Source organism: Crocuta crocuta, unplaced genomic scaffold (genome assembly GCF_008692635.1).
Source record: "Crocuta crocuta isolate KB4526 unplaced genomic scaffold, BGI_CrCroc_1.0 scaffold133, whole genome shotgun sequence".
NCBI classification, from domain to species: domain Eukaryota; kingdom Metazoa; phylum Chordata; class Mammalia; order Carnivora; family Hyaenidae; genus Crocuta; species Crocuta crocuta.
Window position 1 is genome coordinate 3,129,395 of NW_027529438.1, and position 20,146 is coordinate 3,149,540.

The following is a 20,146-nucleotide window of genomic DNA, read 5'->3' on the forward strand; positions in this document are numbered from 1 at the left end:
AACCCAGGGAGAGTCTAAGGGTGTACTTGAACTGTGGGCTCCAGGGTCCCAGCCTGTCCACTCTGGGGTGGGTGGTCTCTCTGGGCAGCCCTGACATCACTCGCTGGACCCCCCCAGGGGAGGCACCAAAGGAGTCCTCACTCTGACTTCCTGTTTCCTTGAAGGAAAAGCCACCCAAGCCCTTGAAGACCTCCCCTGACATGTGTCACTGTGCATGTGTGTCCCCTGGATGGGGCTCTTAAGGGAGTACAGGGAGAGGCCCACCCGGAGGCCTTGGTCTGTGCGACAATCAGGAGGGGAATTGCTCTCATCTGGCCGCACACCCTCTGCCCACCCTGCATCTGTGTCACAGGCACCTCGGGCTGAGCTCAGGGCCACGGCTCATGCCACCTGCTGTCTTGGCAGGTGCTTGAGTTTAGCGTGAAGACAGGTGCTCTCTGCCTTTCACCTTTAACAGCATCGCTGTGACCCCGAGTAGCCTTCACAGGGCAGAGTTCTGAGTAAAGCTTCAGCACACAGAAAACACACCCAGGACACAACTACACTGACCATATGCGTCCAACCTCCCCTCTCCTGGGGTCAATCAGAAGGCAAGTGCTAGGGAGCCCTGAGCCATCCCCAGGTGCCTTTAGATGCAATCTCATTTACTCTTCCTTATCGCTTTGCTTGGCATACTCTATCCCCATTTTACGGATGAGAAAATGAGGCTCAGTTCCACTCGCTCAGCCAGACTCTCAACTTTCCCGCAGAGCTGGGCCTGACCGAGTAGCTGGCTCAACAAACCCTCTGCCTTCAAAAGGGCTCAATGTCCTGGCCAAAGTGAGCTGGTTTCCATGATGTCGGCTTTTCAAGATCCCATGACGTTTTGGGAATGGGCCCATTCAGAACCCTACCTAGTACACATTTCAGACGTGTAGTCAGGGGGGTCAATGAAATTTTATAATCTCGACGATCTGAGTCATATCTGAAAACATCTATGGGGTCGTGCTTTTTCAAGCACTTAATAATACTTGCTTATATGTCAATGATGCCTGGAGTTTAAAAAGACCCCGGGTTTGGGACATTCTGAAAAAATTTAGAAAACGGGCACAAGCCCAGGGTCTCTCAGCCTCAGCACTACTGACATCTGGGGCTGGACGCTTCTCTCGCTCTTGCAGGGCGGGGAGGGGGCAGGGCTGACCTGTGCATCGTAGGATGTTTAGCAAGTGTCTCTGGCTTCTGCCCACTAAACGTCAAAAGCATCCTTCCCCCAGTGGTGACAACCAAAGGTGTCTCCAGACACTGTCAAGTGTCCCCTGGGGAAGCAAAATCATCCTCAGATCAGAACCGCCATAGAGCCTGATCCCGCAAAGGCTGGTCTATGTGCAATGGCAGCCAGGGCGCCACTTCCCTCCCCTCTTTGTTTTCTGAACACCAGAACCCTCGAGAGAACCGTGTGTCGCAGAGCTGATGGCCGCTGGCTCGGAGGAGGAGGTGGGAGGGAGGGGAGGTCAGGCAGCAGGTGAGATAGAAGAAGCAAGAAAAGACCATGGAAAAGCGTTTAGAAATCAGAAAGGTTTATTTAGCAAAAGCCACTAGACTAGTGACAACATCCAGGGAGTTAAGTGCACTTACATGAACAGAAGCTTTTCCCAGAGAGTTGAACCAACAGAGTTAATGACACAACAGTTGCAGGAAGTAGAGGGCTCAGCGTTGGAGGGACGAGAGGAGGCAGTCAGGCAAAGAGGAAATAAAAGGAACACAAGCCCGAAACAGGAGCCATCGGGGGAGGGAAGGCTACGGAGGGGGCTTCACAGAGAGCGTTGATATAAGCGGGGATATAAGGAGTATCATTTCCATCGCAATATACGGTCCATCCTGTGCAGAGAAATTCTTTGCTGGCTCTGCAACTGTGATGGCCTCGCGTGCCCGGAAGTCGGCCGGCACCTGGGGGTAGACTGAGGCAGGCGCCAGTAAGGAGGGCCCCCCTGGTGTCCACTTGTCCTCCGTGGACAGAGGAAGGATGAAAGAGAGGAGTGCAAGAGTTCAGTGAGCAGAGGGAGAAGCAAGGAGGGAGAAGGAGAGGGTGACATCGCTGGGAGATCAGATCTGCGATGTTCTCTTTCCTGCCCGGTGGCTGGTGAATCGCCAGGGTCCCTAGATCCGTCCTGTCTCTCACCTCCACACGCCCGGTGTGCCCCTGCTGTGGGCTGTGGGGTCACACCGGGGAAGAGGCCGACACACAAACCAGTCTCCAGCAAAGGCCCCATCGGGGGGGAAGGCTGCGGCTGAGGCAGGCGGGACCAGTGCGGAGCCCCCGAGGGCAAGGGTCCCGAATGGGTCCTGAGTCAGTAGTACAGAAAACAAGTCTCTCCAATTCTTTCATCTCTCCTAAGTTTCCGTTCTTCTTTCGCTTTGCAGGCTTTCAGGCACTATTCCCCACCCACTCCTCACCCCCTCTCCAGCCACCTTCCACAAACCCGATCCTCTCTGGCCCCTGGCGTCACCCTCCGCTCCTGCTGACACGCAGCAGCAGAAGCCTCAAGAAGCCAGACCTTTCTTTCGCTCTCTGGAATGCTCAAACTTCCCACGCTCTGAGAGGTCCCGCCCAGGGGATCTGGGGCGCTGGCCAGGCTCGGCCACACCAGACTGACGACATCGCTCCTTCAGGCTGTGGGTCTTACCTTCCTGGTTCTTCCTTTCCTCGTGTATCTGGACCCGCTTCCATCCAGGGGTTAATTAGGAAATATGCTAAAACAAACAGAACTACCCCTCTCCAACTAAACACACATTAGGATAAAAACATAATTCTGCTGCCGTTCAAAGACCCTGAAGATTCCCAGTCTCTCATCTCTGGCCACATCTCACAAACCCGCACACACGTACACACCTTCCCTCACCTGGGCACACACGCGAGTCTGCACACACACACACTCGCGCGCGCACACGCACGCACATACATACACATCCATCCTGTTTCCGCGGATACCCTGGCGTGCCAAGAAAGGCGAAGGTAAAGCTGCACTTATTTCATTTGGACTTTCTAGCTCGAGGAAATGCAGCTGCTTAAGAGAAGGGTTACGCTTTCATTTATAAAAACTGTAAAGCAGAGTCAGGGCTGAAGCGCTCTGTTTTGGAAAACCACGTCCTTACCAGCTAACCCTCAAAGGCTGGGGCCGCAGCTCAGCGTCCTTGACGAAGACTTATGTCCCCAAACACGTTAACACTAGCACGGCTCGGCTCTCGCCCTTTAGGCATCTTTAAATCTGTTAACAGACGCTAAGGTCTAATTGTAACCTAAGGAACTTGTCCTTCCTGTCCCCGCCAGCCTGCGGGGCTGGGTGGTAACCTCTAAACAAGGTGGAGACGGCCCAGGACAGGAGAATTGCGCGGGGCACGTTTTATCGGTGTGCTCGAGGCACGCACCCACAGGGACGGCTCAAGGGTGGCATGGCTGCGGTCCCTGACCGAAGTGGCAGTGATTCTGAAGAGAGGGAAATAAACAGTCTCAGCTACCCACCTGTATGTGTTTGCAGTGAAAACGGACCACTACCGCCCAGTGGAGGGGACGGGTTGAGAGGTAAGGCTGGGGGGTGGGAGGGACTCTGGGTCTCTGAGGCTTTCTCAGGGGTGAGGGCGCCAAGGCAGGATGCAGAGGAGGGGAGGGCGAGCTGGGCTTGCAGGACGGGGACAGGACTTCCACGCGCTGGTATCAGACCTAAGCCACCCGTGGCGGCAGACGGGCCGCCCTTCCCGAGGGCCTTTCACAGCCCCGGCGGGACCGATGTTACACTCTCAATCTGCCTCTGAAGCAACACCTGACATCTAGCTGGAGAAGACGTCCAGATTCAATTCCTCCAGAAGCTTCCCCGAGGTGACACATCCCCACACCCTGCTGGCGCTGAAAACACTGTCATTTACAGCCCAGAGCGTTCAGCCTCTGTTCTCTCCACAAGGGCCTGGAGAAGGAATCCGTCCCGTAAGGTCTGGGTGGAGGTGGGGGTTGGGCAATGAGTAGCGTCCTGGATCCCCAGACGCCCAGTACCTGACGGCTCCCCTTCACAGTCCGCCCTTGAGGTGGGGCAGGAGGGGTTGCCCGGGCATCACAGGGCAGGACAGGGCAGAGGAGCCTGATATGGCAGCTGGCCCGTAACAGGTCCTTCCACAGCCTGGTGGCCCTCACCAGGGACCTTCTTCCAAAGCCACGGGCTCTGGGAGGCCCTGCACCCCCCTCCCCCCCAAGTCACAAATAGGAGAGAGGGGCCGACTGACCTCTGGGAGTCCCAGTGCTCCCCCGTTTCCCCTTCCAAAGCAAAATTCTAATCCTTTCCTGAAACGCAGGCTCTCTGGAGTGGGGGGGGGGGAGCTCCCCCGGCGGAGCCAAAGTCGCCGTCACCAGGGTCCTCACCGCCCTCCGCCGCGCGGGCATCCTCGGCGGTGGCCCAGCCCCGGCGCCCCCGGCCCGTCCCCGCCCGCCCTACACGGCGATCTCATCGTCCAGGCTGTCGCCCAGCTCCTGCCTCTGCAGGACGTTCAGCAGGCGCGGCAGCTCCTCCTGGGACCACGAGTCGCGCTCCTCGCTCTCATCCGTGTTGGACTCGTACTCCGAGGCGATGCCCGACTCGCGGAACCGGAGGAGCTCCAGGCCGCCCAGCAGCGGGCCCGCGGGCGGCGGCAGGAAGCGGAAGCACTCCAGCTTCACCAGGCGGTCGCGCCTACCTAGGGGGCTGCCGGCGGGGTGCGCCAGCTCGGCCAGGCCCGTGCCCGGGGGCGGCGAGGGCAGGTCCTCCGGCTGCGGGGTGGTGGGGTCCCANGGGGGGGGAGAGCACAGGAGGGCCCATCAGCGAGGCAGCCTGCGGGGCTGGGGTCAGGCTGCGGGGGAGGGCACGGGTCACGAGGGTGGGACCCTGAACAAGGTACACACCAAGAGGGCCTGACTTCCGGGGCGGGACCTGCAGCGGGTCCCAAACTAGACCTTGGGGCTGCTTTAACAAGGGCCCCAGGCCTGCTCCCACCTACTGATCGTGATCTCCATGGGCTAGACTTGGGAATGCTCTTTTTTTTAAAAAAAAAAAGCCGTGGGACAGGCTGGGGAAACCGCTGGGCAAATAGGAAGGGCACCAGTTTGGCCAGCACACCCGGGCTTGAATCCTGGCGCCAACCTTCCTGGTCCTGTATCGCTGAGCCAGCCACCTAACCCGCTGGAGTCTGTCTCATCTGTAAAATGGGCGCCACAACATCTACCACTGCAGGATTATCGAAGATCACGTGTCTGAAATTCTGGCACAAAGGATGACCAGTGCATATATGGCGGCCCGCAGCCTACCCACATTTAGAGACTGCTTCAGGCCACCAACAAGCAAGAGGGAAGGCCTGGAGATGTGGGCTGCCTTCTAGAAGCTCCCAGTCCAGCCCGAAGGCGGCTGGGCTTCTCAGGCTGGGCAACTCTGCCACTAGCCAGCAATGCCATCGGGCCCGTTCTCTTCTGCCTTAGCCACTAAGTAGACAACTGCTACCAGCGTGCTCTGTGCTGCGGAGGTGTGAGAGGTACAGGGCAGGGCGAGGAAAGCCCCGTGCAGGGTGGGGTCCTCCCCAGAGCTCCCAGACAGCGCGACACATGAGAGGTGCTCAGGAGATTCCAACGGAAATACACTGAAACTGACTGCCTGAGGACGAGGAGCGCCCGAGCCCCTTTGGAGGAGGGGAGCCTGGGGGCACGCACGGCAGTGACTCCCAGGGACATCTGAGGTCAAGTGTGGATGCTGGACGAGAAGGGGCCCAGACCCTCTCCAGCCCTGCCATTTTGTCATCCCACAAAACGTGCGGACAGGCCAGGCAGAGCCGCCATGCGTTTCCTGCTGGAACGCCGGGGCAGGGCAGGGGGGAGCCAGGGCAGGGCAGGGGGGAGCCAGGGCAGGGCAGGGCAGGGGGGAGCCAAACACCCCCAAGGGCTTCCGAGACCAGCGTGTGGGTTTCCCAGTGCCTCCACAGAGGGGGGGGGCTGGGCGGGGCCCTCACTTACTGGCGTTCTGTCCCGAGAGCTTCAGCTCCAGCTCCTGCACCTGCTTGACGAGCAGCGAGATGTGCTGGAGCATGTCCTTGTTCTGGAGCAGGAGCTGGTGCACGCGAGCCTGGGCCTCCAGCCGCGCAGCGGCTTCGGCAGCGAGCTGGTCCTTCAGCAAGTGAACCTGCAGGGGGGTGGGGGGGGAGAGGAGGTGGAGAGGATGGGACAGAGAGGAGACGGGGACGTGAATGCAAACAAGAGTCACCAGGGGACGAGACACCTGCCCTGTTCCGTTCAAGAGGGAGAAGCCCTTCCGGGGACACACGGGGACCTGGGCTTGTCATTCGGAGATGCAGCCCAAGGAAGCAGGGTCACTGGCCCTGTGCGTCCCTCTGCATCTCCCGGGTGATCACTCGGTACCACTCACGTACCACTCAGGGCCCGGCAGCAAGAGGCGGGCCAGAGGCAAGCCCCAGCCCCTGCGGTCTGTGCCCCGTCTGCTGTGACAACTAACATATTACCGCCACGTGGAGGGAGGTGCCTTTTGCTTCCCATGTCTTTTAAAAAAGGAAAACAAACTGATACACTCGCTGAGCCAACAGCTAAGAACGGTGTCACAGCAAACCCCTACTCAGTCTCTCCTCTCCCCTTCCACACGTGATGGGAAACAGGAAGTCCTACAGAGGCCCCTCATTAGTGAGGCGGTCACGAGAAAGTCTGTCCTTTGTCATCGGTGGGTGCCGGCTTCTCTCCCTGACCGTCCGTTTCATTTTTGTTTCTCATGGCACCTTGGACTGTGCTATAACCTGGTAGGGGTCACACGCCTGCTGACTGATTCACAGCCGGGCCTCCTCCCACAAGTCCAGCAGGGTGGAGGTGAACGGTTTACAGAGCTGCCCGCTGCGGGAGACAGAGGACCCTCACCCGCTCTTCCTCACACAGTGGAGCAGCCGGTGAGGGCACGTGCAGCGTGCTCAGGGCCCTGTAGGGTCTGTTCTTGGTGTGTAACCAGGTAGGGGGGACAAGACCCAGGGCAAGATGTGGAGCGATCATAATAGGACCCCAGCTTGGAGAAACTGAGTCACAAGCCAACAACAACATTCACACATTTGTGATTCCGTACCAAGCGGTGGATAAAGGCGCCTCCGCGGAGGGTTTCAGAAGGTCCCTGAAGAAAGGGAGCTCGTGCATTGGGCCTGCACCAAGGCAGCTTGTGGGAAAGAGGGTTTTCTTGGACTAAAAAAAAGATGCAGTGTGGATAAAGTGGATAGACTGAGGCAGGTGGACTGGGGGTGTGAGGTGAAGGTGGGAGAGGGGTCAGAAGAGCTAGCGACTCGCCTGCTCAGACAACAAAGGCTCGGCTTTCCGAAGAGCAGTTTGCTCCAAAGGGCTGCAGATTTTATCGGAGAGCAAAGGACCGTATCTACCCCATAGTCTGTCCAAGTCGGACCACGCGACCTGCCGCGCCTGGCGTCTGCTCCTTCCAGCCACCGGCACTTGGAGAATCCCACTCTTGGATTCAGCAGCTCCTTCCTTCCTTCCTGGCGGGTCTGAGTACCTGACCTTGCAGTCGGCTCTGCTGCTAAGTGGGAGCCACTAATGAGATTAGTTGCCACTTTCCATTAGTGGCTCCAGAGGCTGGGCCTGTCTTGCCCCAGGGGAGGATGTGTAAGGAGTCTAAAGTAAATCTGTCCTCCATGAGGTGCTGCTAAGGGCAGACGGGACAGTTTGGTTTAGAAATCAGCCTCATTTGCTGCCTCAGGGAAACTAAGGAAAGATCTAGAGAGCAAGGAAAACAGGGAAAGAAGTGGCAATAATATTTTAAGCTGGATATCAGGTAGTGGGTGGCTGTTAAGCCTTTATTTTTTTTGGAAACTGAGGCGAGGTGCCTCCCCAGAGAGCCCCCCAGACCTTGCTGAGACAGGACAGCTGCTCTTGGAAGCCTTCAGAAGCGCCTCCTGAAAAAGGGCCGAGCTTAACTTCCCATCTGTGAGTAACGTAACTTCTTCCCGTCCTGAGTATCATTGAAAGGAATCTACTGAGCAGGCGGGATTGTTAATTACCCAATTTCTATTTCCCCTGGAGTGAAACAGAAACATTAGGCAGAAATGCGGACTAAAGTTTTCAATGCATAGAAACAGAAAAAGCTAAGAAGTCGAGATGCTGCTAACTGGCGCCTGCAGAGGGCTCCCTGCACACCCACCACGGACTTGGGAACTCGCATCTCAACATGACAGGCCACCTGAGAGCATTGGACCGGAGCTGGAAAGCTCCAGTGTGAGGGTGACTCCCTATGCAATTGTAGGTAGTTCACATCCACCTGGACCGCACTTTCTCCAGCTCTCCCCCGGGGGACTGGCCAGAGGCTCAGGCAACCCCGGATCCTGCTGCCCAGTGAACATGGCAGTCAGCGCTGGGGGGCCCTTTGTCAAAGGCTCCCTGGAGAAAATCCCTCGATTCCCCTTCTGACATCAGAGAATGAGGACTGGGAACAAAAGAGGAGTCCCCTCCTGCAGAAGCGGGGGGAGGGGGGGTAAGTGGATGCTGGAAGCATCTTTCTGTAGGTAACCCAGTTCTGGTGGAGGGCCACCAATACGTAAAAAGGCCCTTGAATCAAATGCTCCTGAGTCTGAGTGCCCCTCGTAAAGATTAAATAAGAATTTTAGCTTTGCAATTGCAGAGTTAGAACATTTACGGTGTTTTCAAAGCCCAGGAATGTGAAAGCACACACCAGTCCCTAAAGCCAGCACAGCCGAGCCCTTCTGCAGCGATCAGAAGTGGCATCGGGCACAAGGCTCAAACCTCGGACCCTGGCAGTCCGAACCACCGCAGAGCCCAAACCAGGCCAGGCTGGGACGAAGCATCTGGGACTTCTTTTAAATTGGAAGCCAGTTAATAGTCTCTGAATTTTCGCATGTAGGTCTGGCCTCGAAGCAAAGAGAGGGGGCGGCACTATTTTCAGCCTCAGCTCGCTCTGCTCTAGGCCTGTGCTGGCTTCCTGCACCTTGAACCCAGCGCCAGTACCGCCCCCGCCGCCCCCCAGATGGGACAGTCCTTTGTATTCCGCATGCTCTTCTTTCCAAGAATTCAACACCTTTCGCAAAAGTAGGCCGTATTAATTTCTGAAAAGGGAAGGGCGAGCCTCTCCTTTCCAAGGCCCACGGGGTCTTTGGCAAACGACGATCCCACTGCGCGGACGGAGTCCGTGGGAAGGTCCCGGCGGGGGTGCAGCGCCCCGCTCCGCGTTCCCGCCACAGCGCCCCGAGCGGGAGTTGAACCCTGCACCCTCCGGCTGTGACACCCACCCTCGGCCCGCCCAGCGACGCCGGACCCCTGCCCACTCGCTCTCCGGCCTACTTGCCTGGACTCCAGCTCCTCCGCGAGAAGTGGGGGCAGGGCCAGGCTGAAGTTGGGGAGCAGGCACATGGAAGTGGCGTGGAGAGAACCACAGCGATTTGCCCTCCCCCCGCCGCGCCCCCCACCGGACGCACCAGCGGAGGCAGGCGGCGCGGTCTCAGCATGCATGAGGCAGGGGCTGGGGGTGCGCCGGGGGTGCTGGGGACGGGCAGAAGCCACAACGACAAAAAGCGAGGTCTAGGGCCCGGAGGCGGGGTGTGGCGTGTTCTCGGTGCCGTTCCTCCATCTACAGCGCACGCGATCGCTCGCGAAGCGGAAGTAACCAATCACGNGACACACAGGGTGAGGAGAGAGAAAGCGAGGGGGGGGGGGGGGGGGGGGGGGGGATTAAGGAGAGATCTTTAAATAGCAACAGTGCAGGAATCCGGCCCACTTAACTCTTGCCAGTCAGCAGCTGTGCCCCGGCCAGTTCTGGAGCTCTAGGGGCCCAGCTCATGGCCATGCAGGTGCCAGCGACATCCCAGCTCTGCTGTGGGGCTTGGCTCTACTCTCAGTCACGCCCTTGAACTTCGGGCCCAACTAAAAACAGGAAGCTAGTGCAGCCAGGCAAGCGTCAAGCTGGGCCGGGAGAGCGGTCAGAGGGGCTTGAGTATTTACAGGCTAAAGGCTAAGCTAGAAGTGCATAAGAGCTAGTTGAACATGACCTTTGCCCCTGTACTTCGAAGGCCAGGGCAGGCTCCTCTAGAGGGGCTCGGAACCAGTTTAGGGAGAGGCTGGGAGAGATCTCGAGGTCTTGGACCCAATCAGAACACTGTTAAGGAGTCTAAGCCGGGTCCCTGGACAACAGCAGGACTGGAGTAGCCCTGTGAGAGTACATGGGGGGGGATTTGTGTGTGTGGGTGCATACAGGAAGCCACAAGGGACCCCAAGGGTGCCACCTGTTTGCAAGAGACTCTGCCTGTATCCTTAGCTCAATCCAGAAGTCACAGAGGAGGACTTGGATGCTTCCAGAGAGAAGGAAAACGTGTTCCTACCTGAAGTGCCGAGGTCATGGTATCCTTGGCCCCCCGGAATTTTGGGGACTGTGGGCAGGCTTTTTTTTTTTTTTAATGTTTTAAAGTTTATTTATTTTGAGAGAGAGAGAGAGAGAGAGAGATGGCAAGAGTGGGGCAGAGGCAGAGAGAAGGAAAGAGAATCCCAAGCAGAATCCATGCTTTCAGCACAGAGCCCTATGCGGGGCTCAGACTCACGAACCATAAGATCATGACCTGAGCCGAAATCAAGAGTCAGATGCTTAAGAGACTGGGCCACCCAGGCACCCCGACGGCTGGCAGTTTAACGAAGAAGACAGAAAGCTTGCAGCTTGTTGGCGACAGCATCAGGCAGGACAAGTAAAGGCTGACCTAGTTCAGCACGGTGAGCTCAACCCCCACCCAGAGAAACCGCGCACGCTACGTCTATCCTGTTTTAAATGCATGGAAGATGTCCAGAAGACCTATTAATCCACCTCCGTCTCCTATATACTTGTTTTTACCCAAAGACACGGATACTAATACAAAGCCCATTCTTGTTAGAATGGGAGAAAGAAGAACTTGTCACAGAAGAAGGGTTTAGGGCCAAGTGGCTGGAGGACATGGGATCTAAAGGCCTCAGGGCCGACACCGCACCTCTTCTGCGTTCCCGGGCAGCAGAGGGGGAGAGATGTTCGTTCAAGAACCTCGAGTTCCCTGTCCGGGTGGAGATTCTGCAAGTCTCTGACCCTGCCCGTTGCCTCGCCAGGACTGACACACTGTACTGGCCGTTCAGCCACGCACGTCACCGTGGGAAGGACCCAAGAGGCACAATCCACAGACTGAGTCAGAGGCTAAGGGCTCCCAGCCCCTGGGAGTGGCATGAAGTAAGCCTCAGGGACCACACTCTTCCCTTCCCTGAGATCCACTGTCTTTAGGACAGAGACCATTAAAACAGGGCAGTGCTGCCCCATTGAGGCAGATGCCTGATTTGTACCAGAAAACCGTTAGGGTTTCAGGCTGACTGTGGCACAGCCCGGATCGGTCACAGGTCCTGTGGCTTTGCAGACCCACTGCTGCCCCAGGCCGCCACCACAACCTTCTTGTCCTGTAGATTAGACGTTTGTGTCTTTAGCATTTAGCCGTGACTTCAGATTCAAATGACTTGCTGATAATATCCATCATGAATATGCATCAAGCCCTTTCTTAGATAAATAATAATTACTTGGCAATTGATATGCTGAAAGAGAAAAGTATTATGGGTTGGAGGATGGATTTGTATTCAAGGGGAAACTCCCAGAAATGATGTGAGTGGTGGAATAGCCCCTGGTGGAGCACAGAGGCTTTGTGATCCTGTCACACGGTGGGGGTGGGGGGTGGTGGTGACAACGTTAGGGACTGCCATTAAGGAGATGAGATGAATTCTGCTATTTGACAAAGAGCAATGATTTCCTCCCCCGCTTCCCCTCCTCCCAAGTATAAGAAGCCATTAATGACATTCCTTCCTTTTCTTGCTGTTGTGGAAACACCTGCGAATGCTCCTACCCTTAGCACACGTCATTTTGTTTCACAGGCAGAATTTTCTTTAAAGGCTCCAATCATTTAGGAGCCGTGGCCCACTGATTCTACTCTCTCCAACTTGGCTGCAAAAGGCTTCCGAGGGGCTTGAGTCTCAGGCCCCGCCCGCGTCAGACTGTGCTAGGAGAAGAAGGTCTTTTCAAGAACTAAGTCGCCGTGGATCCTGCTCCCGTTAGGCGGCCGGTGCTTTCTCAAGGTGTGCATACGGGAAAGGACCGCTCTGGGGTGACCCCTCCACCCAAGGTGAGAAGAGTGAGCAGGAGAAACAGCGGGGATCAGTAAGTGCTCCCCAGAGAAGCCTGCTCCCTGCCATTCTAGAACGCAGAACCCCCCGGAGGTCAGCCTGGTCCCACAGATGGAGAGTGCCGCGCACGGAGCTGCCCGGCCCGACCACTCCCCACTCCCCAGCTCCGGAGGCCCCACCCTCCTCCTTGTCCTTACCCACGACCCCCGCCCCCAAGATCCTGCCCCGTCCTGAGTCTCAGAATTCAGCCTATGAATGGCATGAGCGATCCTGTCCTCACTGTTTCTTCACTGCCCAGACACTCAGACTCACAAATCCCAGAGAAGATGCAGATTATAATCCCCCTCCAGAGGGGGGTTATAATCCCCTCCGGGGAAAGCAAGCAGAAGAAAGCGCAAGGGAAACCAGCTTGGGCCTCCTCTGCAAGGCCGCGGCCTGACAAGCCTTTGGGACTCAGACAGCACTTTGCTCCTGAGATCAAAGCCAATTCTCAAGCGGCTCCAATATGACACCTGAGATCCCATAAATTAGATCCCATTGGAACGAATTCCAAGGCCAGTGTAAGATCAAATCCTGCCCGGTATAAGCAGGGCACTGATGGGCAAGTGGGGACCTGTATGGACAAGGCAGTTAGGATGCTGGGGGGGGGAGGGGACTTTGCAAGGGTGTTTGGCACAAAGTCGTACTTGAAGCTCCTTTAAGACTGGTTTCGCAAAGTCCCAGCTGTCGTGACTCCAAAGGCGTCCCTTCCCGCCAAACACCAGGAAGACAGGCAGGAAAGGGAGGGTGGATCTGTGTGTATCTCTTTCCTTGAAGAGTTCAAGTCCTTATCCAACAGTGTCCAAGCCAAGCCAGCCAAGCCCAACTCAGAGCAGGGGTGGGTACGCGGGAAACCAAACCGTTTCCTCCTGGTTCAACTGCATCCCCCTCGCCCCCCCATCCCTTCCCTGACAAGCAGTGACCCAGCAGCGTGAGCGACCCCTTCCGGCTCCCTGGGCTGGGAACCTGCCCCTCGGCCGGGGGAGGCGCGTCAAGCCCGTGAGAGTGGAGCCTGGCGGGGAGGGTGGAGGCGGAGGAGGACCTGGGCCGCGGCCACTTGCGTCTGCATCTGCTGCTGCTGGAGGAGCTGCTGGAGGAGCTGCAACTGGTGGTGGGTGGACAGCGGCGTCCCCGGACCCAGGCCCGGGGGCTTCGAGGAGCAGGAGGGGAGGAGCATCCTGGGCGAGGCTGCCAGCATGGGCTCCTGGGGGCGGGGGGAAGCCTGGAGAGAGAAGAGAGCGCAGGGCAGTGGCCGCTCTGACACAGAGGGCGTGGCCATGGCGGGGTGAGATGCGGTGTCCCCTAGTAGCCAAGTGGACAGGGGCCTGGGAGGAGGAGGTGTGGCAGCCGGGGCCACGCACCAGGCCACCCTGCCTGGACCCTCAGTGACTGACCTCCCCCCGCCCTGTAATGGAGGCAGGTCAGGGGGCACCCGCCTCTCACACCATATCCAACGATACCACACCCGGACTCGGGGAGGTCGATCTCTAGCCACCCCACTATGGAACCGGAAGGGGGCGGCTCCACCTTCACTCCGCTGGGCCCTGGGGGTCCCCTCCTCCAGGGCTGCTCCCTGGGGCCCTAGGCTGTGTGAGGGAGGCTAGGCCAGCAGGCCCTGCCTCGAGGGGAGGGACAGCCACCAGGCTGCAGGAGCAATGCCTCTGTGCCCTGCCCCCGCCCCAGCCGTCTCCCTCGGGCCAGGTGGCAACTGTCGCTAAGGCGGCTTGTAGGGTCCATAAATCAGCTAACTGCCAACTGCGGGCCCCCTGCAGACAGGCAGGAGAAAGGCACCGGTCACAGACGGCTCTTGCCGCAAGCAGGGGACAAATGTCACCAAGAAAACGTCAGGTGGATGACCTGGGACCGGACCACCCTGCAGGCCAGACGGGCTTCTCCCTCCTGATGAGCTGCCCCACGGCCTGCGCCGGAAAAGGCCGACGCTCAGCAGAAGGCAAGGCAGCCATGGCTCGGGAATCGAAGGGGAGCCCCCCTTTCTCAGCCTTCTCCTTCTGGGTTCTCTGCTGGGTCTTCAGGTTGGAATGTGCTTTCCAGGCATCGCTCTCAGTCTGGATTCTATCAGGATGTCCTTGGGAGCCTTGCCTTCTCGGCCATAAGATGTGAGGCTGGAGTGCATGATGCCCGAGGCAGTCTCGCCATTTCGAACCCCCAAAGGGCGACTGCCAGCCTCCATGGCACCCGCACCAGGGAGCCCCAGAGCGCTGGCTGCAGGCAGGGGGGCCCGGACAAGCTCCACGCCAGCAGCTAAGCCCCAGGGGACCAGTCCTGACGCAGGAAGATTCGTTCTGCATGGGTGTCAGGCTGTGATGTGGTGCCAGTGAAGGCAGAACTGCCAGGGAGAAGGGGACCCAGGGTGGCGAGGGGACCCTGCAGGGTGGCGCGGCGTCCAGCGCCGGCACACCGGGCCCATGTGCAGAAGCCAGGGCCCCACAGGGGAAACGAAAGCCAACCCAGCGCGTACAGGAGGAGACTCGGACAGCACGTTTTGCTCAGGACGCCGCATGCGTGCAGCCCGTGTGATGGGTCACATCCCGCCTACCTTGGGGTCTTCATGGGAGCCTCCTTCCTTCCCTACGGCATCAAGGTCGGTCACACCTCGGCTGAACTCCAGGACGTCATTCCCTTGGAGCGGGGTCTCCACCGCGTCGATGTCCGTCTCCTCTGCAGTGGCCGTGGAGGCCCTCTCGGCTCCAGTGAGCTGGCGGCCTTCAGGGGTGACAGAGGGAGGGAGGGAAGGGGCTGTTAAGAACGAGGTCCTCCCTTCCTAGCACTTTGCGTTCAGGTCTGCACGTTTAGAGAACGCCCCCTGCTTCCCGGCATCCCCAGCCACCTTTCACACCCAGTCCAGAAAGATGTTCCCGTTTAACATCTTTTTAAAGTCCAGAAGCAAAAACGATGTTTCCTTGAGCCTGGACGTGACTGCTTTCCCAGGCTGGCAAGATGCTGATATGGACAGGGTGTAGGGGCTCCAGAGGAGGGGGTGGTGGCTGTCACCTTGACTCCTCTGAGCTCAGGAGTGGAAGCCACCCAAGGAAAGAGCCCCTGGGGGGCCCTCGGGGGCTACGGCCCCCACGAGGAAATCAGAGGCAGAGGCAGCTGGGCGAGGAGAGGTATGTGACTAAAAAACGAGGGCGAGGAGATCTGAGTCTCCATCTGACACAAGATCGACCCCCACCCCTCCGAGCCTGCCTCTGACCCCATGGCCAAGTGCAGCAGTCAGGAAAGGGGCCTGCAGGAGGCAGCAGTGTGGAAGAGAAGGGTTTTAAGCTTCATCCAGACTGTCTACATTCCATTTTTCACCTCTCCACCTCGCCTCACTCAGCATATGTGTGAAAATCCTATTTGTATTTTTCCTTTGTTCCCTGTTCCTATTCCTTTTTTTTTTAAAGTTTATTTATTTTGAGAGAAAGGGAGTGGCAGGAGAGGGGAAGAGAGAGAATCCCAAGTAGGCTCTGTGTGGTCAGCACAGAGCCCAGCGCAGGGCTCGAACCCACAAACTGTGAGATCATGACCTGAGCCCAAACCAAGAGTTGGACGCTTAACCGACTGAACCAGCCAGGTGCCTCTGTTTCTTTCTATTTCTTGATTCTATAAAAATCTACTGATTCCCTGGCATTTCCCAGGACGTATTTTTCTTTTTCTACATTTGAAATTAGGTTCATTATTACTGTACTCAAATAAAATTCCTTAAAAGATTCCAGAGGCGCCTGGGGAACTCAGTTGGTTAAGCATCTGACTTCGGCTCAGGTTATGATCTCGATCTAGGTCCTTGAGTTCAAGCCCTGCATCAGGCTCTGTGCTAGCAGTTCAGAACCTAAAACCTGCTTCAATTCTGTGTCTCCCCCCCCTCTGCCCCTCCCCTGCTCGCACGCTCTCTAAAAAATAAATAAACATTAAAAAAATTCCAGAGACCAAGCACCAAGTATAGAAGAAAGAGTGTTTTTAAAAACATTTAGGTAATCTCTACACCCGGCATGGGGCTCGAACTCACGACCCCGAGATCAAGAGTCGTGTGCTCCACCCACTGAGCCACCCAGGCGCCCTGAGAAGTGCTACTTTCTGAACTCTTATTTAAACCATCTCTACTCGATGCAATGAACTGTAACTAGAAGCCACAGGACATATGCTGATTTTATTTACTCAATAAGCATTCATTAGGCACCTGTATATGACAGACACCTACTGGGCATGAGAATAATTAAGCCAAAGCTCCCCCAGCCCGATGGAGGAGACAGACACATACTGTGGAGGCGGCAGGAGGCTGTGTCCCCCCCACCCCCGACTGGGGGAGTTATCCAGGGTTCAGGACAACGGACAGGGGACAGCTAACCTGGGGGGTTTCGTGGTTAGAGCAGCCTGTGCAGAGGACACAATGCCACATGGGGGAGGGCCAGCTAAGGCAGGTGGGGAAGTGGGCATGGGGGGGGGGGGGGGNTGCAAATGGCTCTGCAGGGAGGGGCCCAACCAGGAAGAGACAGGCTTTTATCTCGAAGGACTTTTTGTTCTTTCACATGTCACCCTAGAGATGACGTGAAGGACCGATGTAGGAGGGACCAGATGGAAAGCAATACCCTAGGTGGGAAACAGGGGGGCTTAGGCCAGCAGGAGCAGACAGGAGGGGAACAGATGTGAGAGTTTCAGAGAGCAGAAATCAGGGGACATGGGGACAAACTGGTGGCGGAGAGAGAGGTGGGAGGAGAGAGAGAAGGAGAGAGGAAGGTGCAAGGAGGAGCTCTGAAATTAAAAACACATTTTTTAATGTTTACTTATCTTTGAAAGAGAGAGACAGAGTGTGGCGGGGGAGGGGCAGAGATAGAGGAGACAGAATCTGAAGCAGCTCCAGGCTCTGAGCTGTCAGCACAGAGCCCGACGTGAGGCTTGAACTCATGAACTGCGAGATCATGACCTGAGCTGAAGTCGGAAGTTTAACTGACTGAGCCACCCAGGCGCCCTGCCTAAACCAGAGATTTCTGATTTAGGTGAGCCAGTAGGGACTGGCATCCTTCAGGGAAGATTCCAGAGGAGCGGGGCTGCGGGTAAGAGGACGCACCTGGCCGCTATTACACGGGATGCACACCACTACGCCTTCCCGTTTTAAACCTACTGGAATCACAAGGTCCATGACAGCCACATGGAGATACCCCTCAGCCGCTGGGGCTGTATGTGGAGAGGAGAACGGCCTGGCCTGGAAATAAAATCAGTTGAAGCCACTGACGTCAGAAAAGGGGACCAGGAGAAATGCAAGGGACATTGGAAAGCAAGCGGCAGATAAGGAAAGGTTGTGCGCGTGTGTAGACGGGGCGGCGCCCCAGAAGCCAGCGGAGGCGAGCGCTCTGTTCCCCGTGATGAACCCTGCACAGAGAGGCTGTTTCAGTTTGCTACTGGGGGGCCCTCAGTGACTGTGACCAGGGGTCTCGGGAAGGGCCAGCAGGCAACGCAACCAAGTGGAGGCTGAAGGGATGGGGGGGGGCGCGTGGAAGAAGAGGCGAGAGTGCAGATGCCTCTGGCAAAGAGCTGAGCTACNTTTCACAATTATACCGTCAATTAATTATACAGTAATAAAACGGTTTAAAAAAAAGAACCAGGGGCGATCAGCTCAGGTGCAAAGCGCTAGAAATGGCCACCTTTTTTTTTGCCTCAAAACTGCAGTAGTAACAGCTTAAAATCAATAGCCCTTACTGGGGCGCCTGGGTGGCTCAGTCGGTTAAGCGGCCGGCTCCTGGTTCCGGCTCCGGTCGTGATCTCACGGGAGGGCATGATCTCACTATCCGTGCAGAGCCTGCTTGGGATTTTCTCTCTTTCCCTCGCCCTTTTTTCTCTCTCTCTCTCTCTGCCCCTCCCTCTCAAAACAAACATTTTATAAAAACTAGCACTTATTACATTCCAGGTACAAGTGAAGGGTTTTACCTGTATAAATCATGTGTCCTTACAACCACCCCGAGAGGCAGGCAGTGACAGATAAACTGAGGCACCGAGCAGGTAAGGCTGCAGCTGGGCTCGAAGGCTGCCCGTCTGGCTCCAGGCCTGGTGCTTTAAACCAGTGCCACCCTGGCTCCCAAGCGGCTGGCTGCTTCCCCCTGCAAGACCTCCCACCCCACTCCTCGTCTTCACTGCATTTACACGCTCTCTGATGATCCCGTTTATCTGTCACGTGCTTGCACCCCCCACCCCGACTTTGAAAGCATGCTCCTTGCCATCAGGGCCCCGTTTTCTTGTTCATGGCCTCCCAGAATCAAGGCTGGTGCATCAGGGGAACTAGATGAACACCCGTGGGACGGATGACCACCGGGGACAGAGGAGCCGGTGAGGTGGGGGAGCAGAGGGTCACGTGAGCTGTGAGCCCCTGGTCCTGACAGAGCAGGAGACCCAGCAGATGCAGACGGAACAGGTACCCAGCCCACCGCTCACTGTCTAGACGGTGAAAGAGTTCTTTTTAAGAAGCTCTGTTCTTCCTACGGGTTCCAGGTCCTTCCCCGCACTGGAGTGCTGGCGGGGGAGAGGATGATGCCTCCCAGGGGACGGGCGCTCTCCCGGGAAACCCTCCCTGGGAGTCAAAGAAACCGCGCAAAGCAGAGCCGGGCAAATGGAAGAGGAGCAGTGGGCCCAGCTGGCTCTGAGCCCCGGGAACCGGCCCACGGCGGCCATTGCCAAGAGATGCACAGGCTACGTCTGCCCGAGGGTAGGGAACGGTAAGGCTCAGGGAGGCAAGAAAGGCAAGCAGGAGGGAATGGGAGAGGCGGCACACAGAGCGAAGCTGAATGTCATCTGAAAAGCACTGAAAAGCTGAAACAGAAGGCAAAGGGCCCAGGAGGCATTAAAGACCGCGAAGCCCGAGCGCTGTCCAAATCCTCCGAATAAACAAGTCTTTCCCCCCAGTAACGGCCTCACGTCACGTGAGGCGGCTCCAGTGGAAAGATAAACTGTGCGTTAAATGAAAAGTCGCTAAAATGGGAGACTCCTGTAAACAGAACAAAACAGAAAATAAATAAAACACACACACACACAAACCACTACTGATCTAGAATTCTAATCTGGTGCTCCAAGGTGCTCCATGAACAGAGAACAATCCTAATGCGGTCGATAAATGCTTCTAGGGGAAGCATTTAGGGACAGAAGAAACGTGTATCCTAGTGGTTTGTAGCCCGTAAGCAAGCAGGCGGGGCCATAAAAAGGAAGTGACCGTGGGGCTGGGCAGGAGGCAGCTTTCCCTGAGGAAGAAATGTTTCCCATCCCAGACCTGTGGCAGCCCGAACACTCATCATACTCAAAGGAGGCTCTGCTTCATGCCAAACTGTGATCAGATGGCACCCTAATTCATCCTTTTTTAAATATGTTTGTTTTTAAGAGACGGAGAGAGACAGAGCATGAGCAGGGGAGGAGCAGAGAGAGGGAGATACAGAATCTGAAGCAGGCTCCAGGTTCTGAGCTGTCAGCAAAGAGCTCGACACGGGGCTCGAACCCACAAACCGTGAGATCACGACCTGAGCCGAAGTCAGACTCTTAACTGAGCCACCCAGGTGCCCCCCCTAATTAATTCTTTAACTCAGACCTATCATAAAACCATGGGACTTGAGTGATTTCCTGGCTACTTCCCACATTGCAGAGATGGGCTAGGTCATGTATTTCAGACTCCGAGCTCCAAACTAGCTAATAAGTGATATATATTTAGAGTACAGTACAGTTTACCCTTGAACAACACGGGGATGAGGGGCTCTGACCACCCTGTGCAGTCGAAGATCCATCCATGTATAACTCTGGACTCCCCAAACACTTAATAGCCTACTGTTAATAGCCTTATCAGGAGCAGTCAGTTAACACGTGTTTTGTATGATATAGGTAATACACTGTGTCCTTTTTTTTTTCCTTTTTAACATTTCTTATTTCTTTCTGAGAGAGAGAGAGAGACAGCCTTAGCAG

General features: G+C 56.6%; 2 protein-coding genes across 2 annotated transcripts in view; both read right to left on the minus strand.

Moving 5' to 3' along the window:
* CUNH1orf226 (chromosome unknown C1orf226 homolog) overlaps window positions 1–4,778 on the minus strand; it is a 15,134-nt gene extending 10,356 nt beyond the window's left edge. The window contains exon 1 of the mRNA XM_077760056.1: window positions 4,699–4,778. The gene's annotated coding sequence lies outside the window, so the exon portion shown is untranslated. The remainder of the gene's footprint in view (window positions 1–4,698) is intronic.
* Window positions 4,457–20,146, minus strand: part of NOS1AP (nitric oxide synthase 1 adaptor protein) — a 282,470-nt gene continuing 266,780 nt past the window's right edge. The window contains exons 7-10 of the mRNA XM_077760010.1: window positions 14,769–14,935; window positions 13,254–13,433; window positions 6,002–6,167; window positions 4,457–4,791 (exon numbers count right to left, since the gene is read on the minus strand). Of these exons, the coding sequence (XP_077616136.1) occupies window positions 4,457–4,791; window positions 6,002–6,167; window positions 13,254–13,433; window positions 14,769–14,935 (848 nt within the window). The remainder of the gene's footprint in view (window positions 4,792–6,001; window positions 6,168–13,253; window positions 13,434–14,768; window positions 14,936–20,146) is intronic.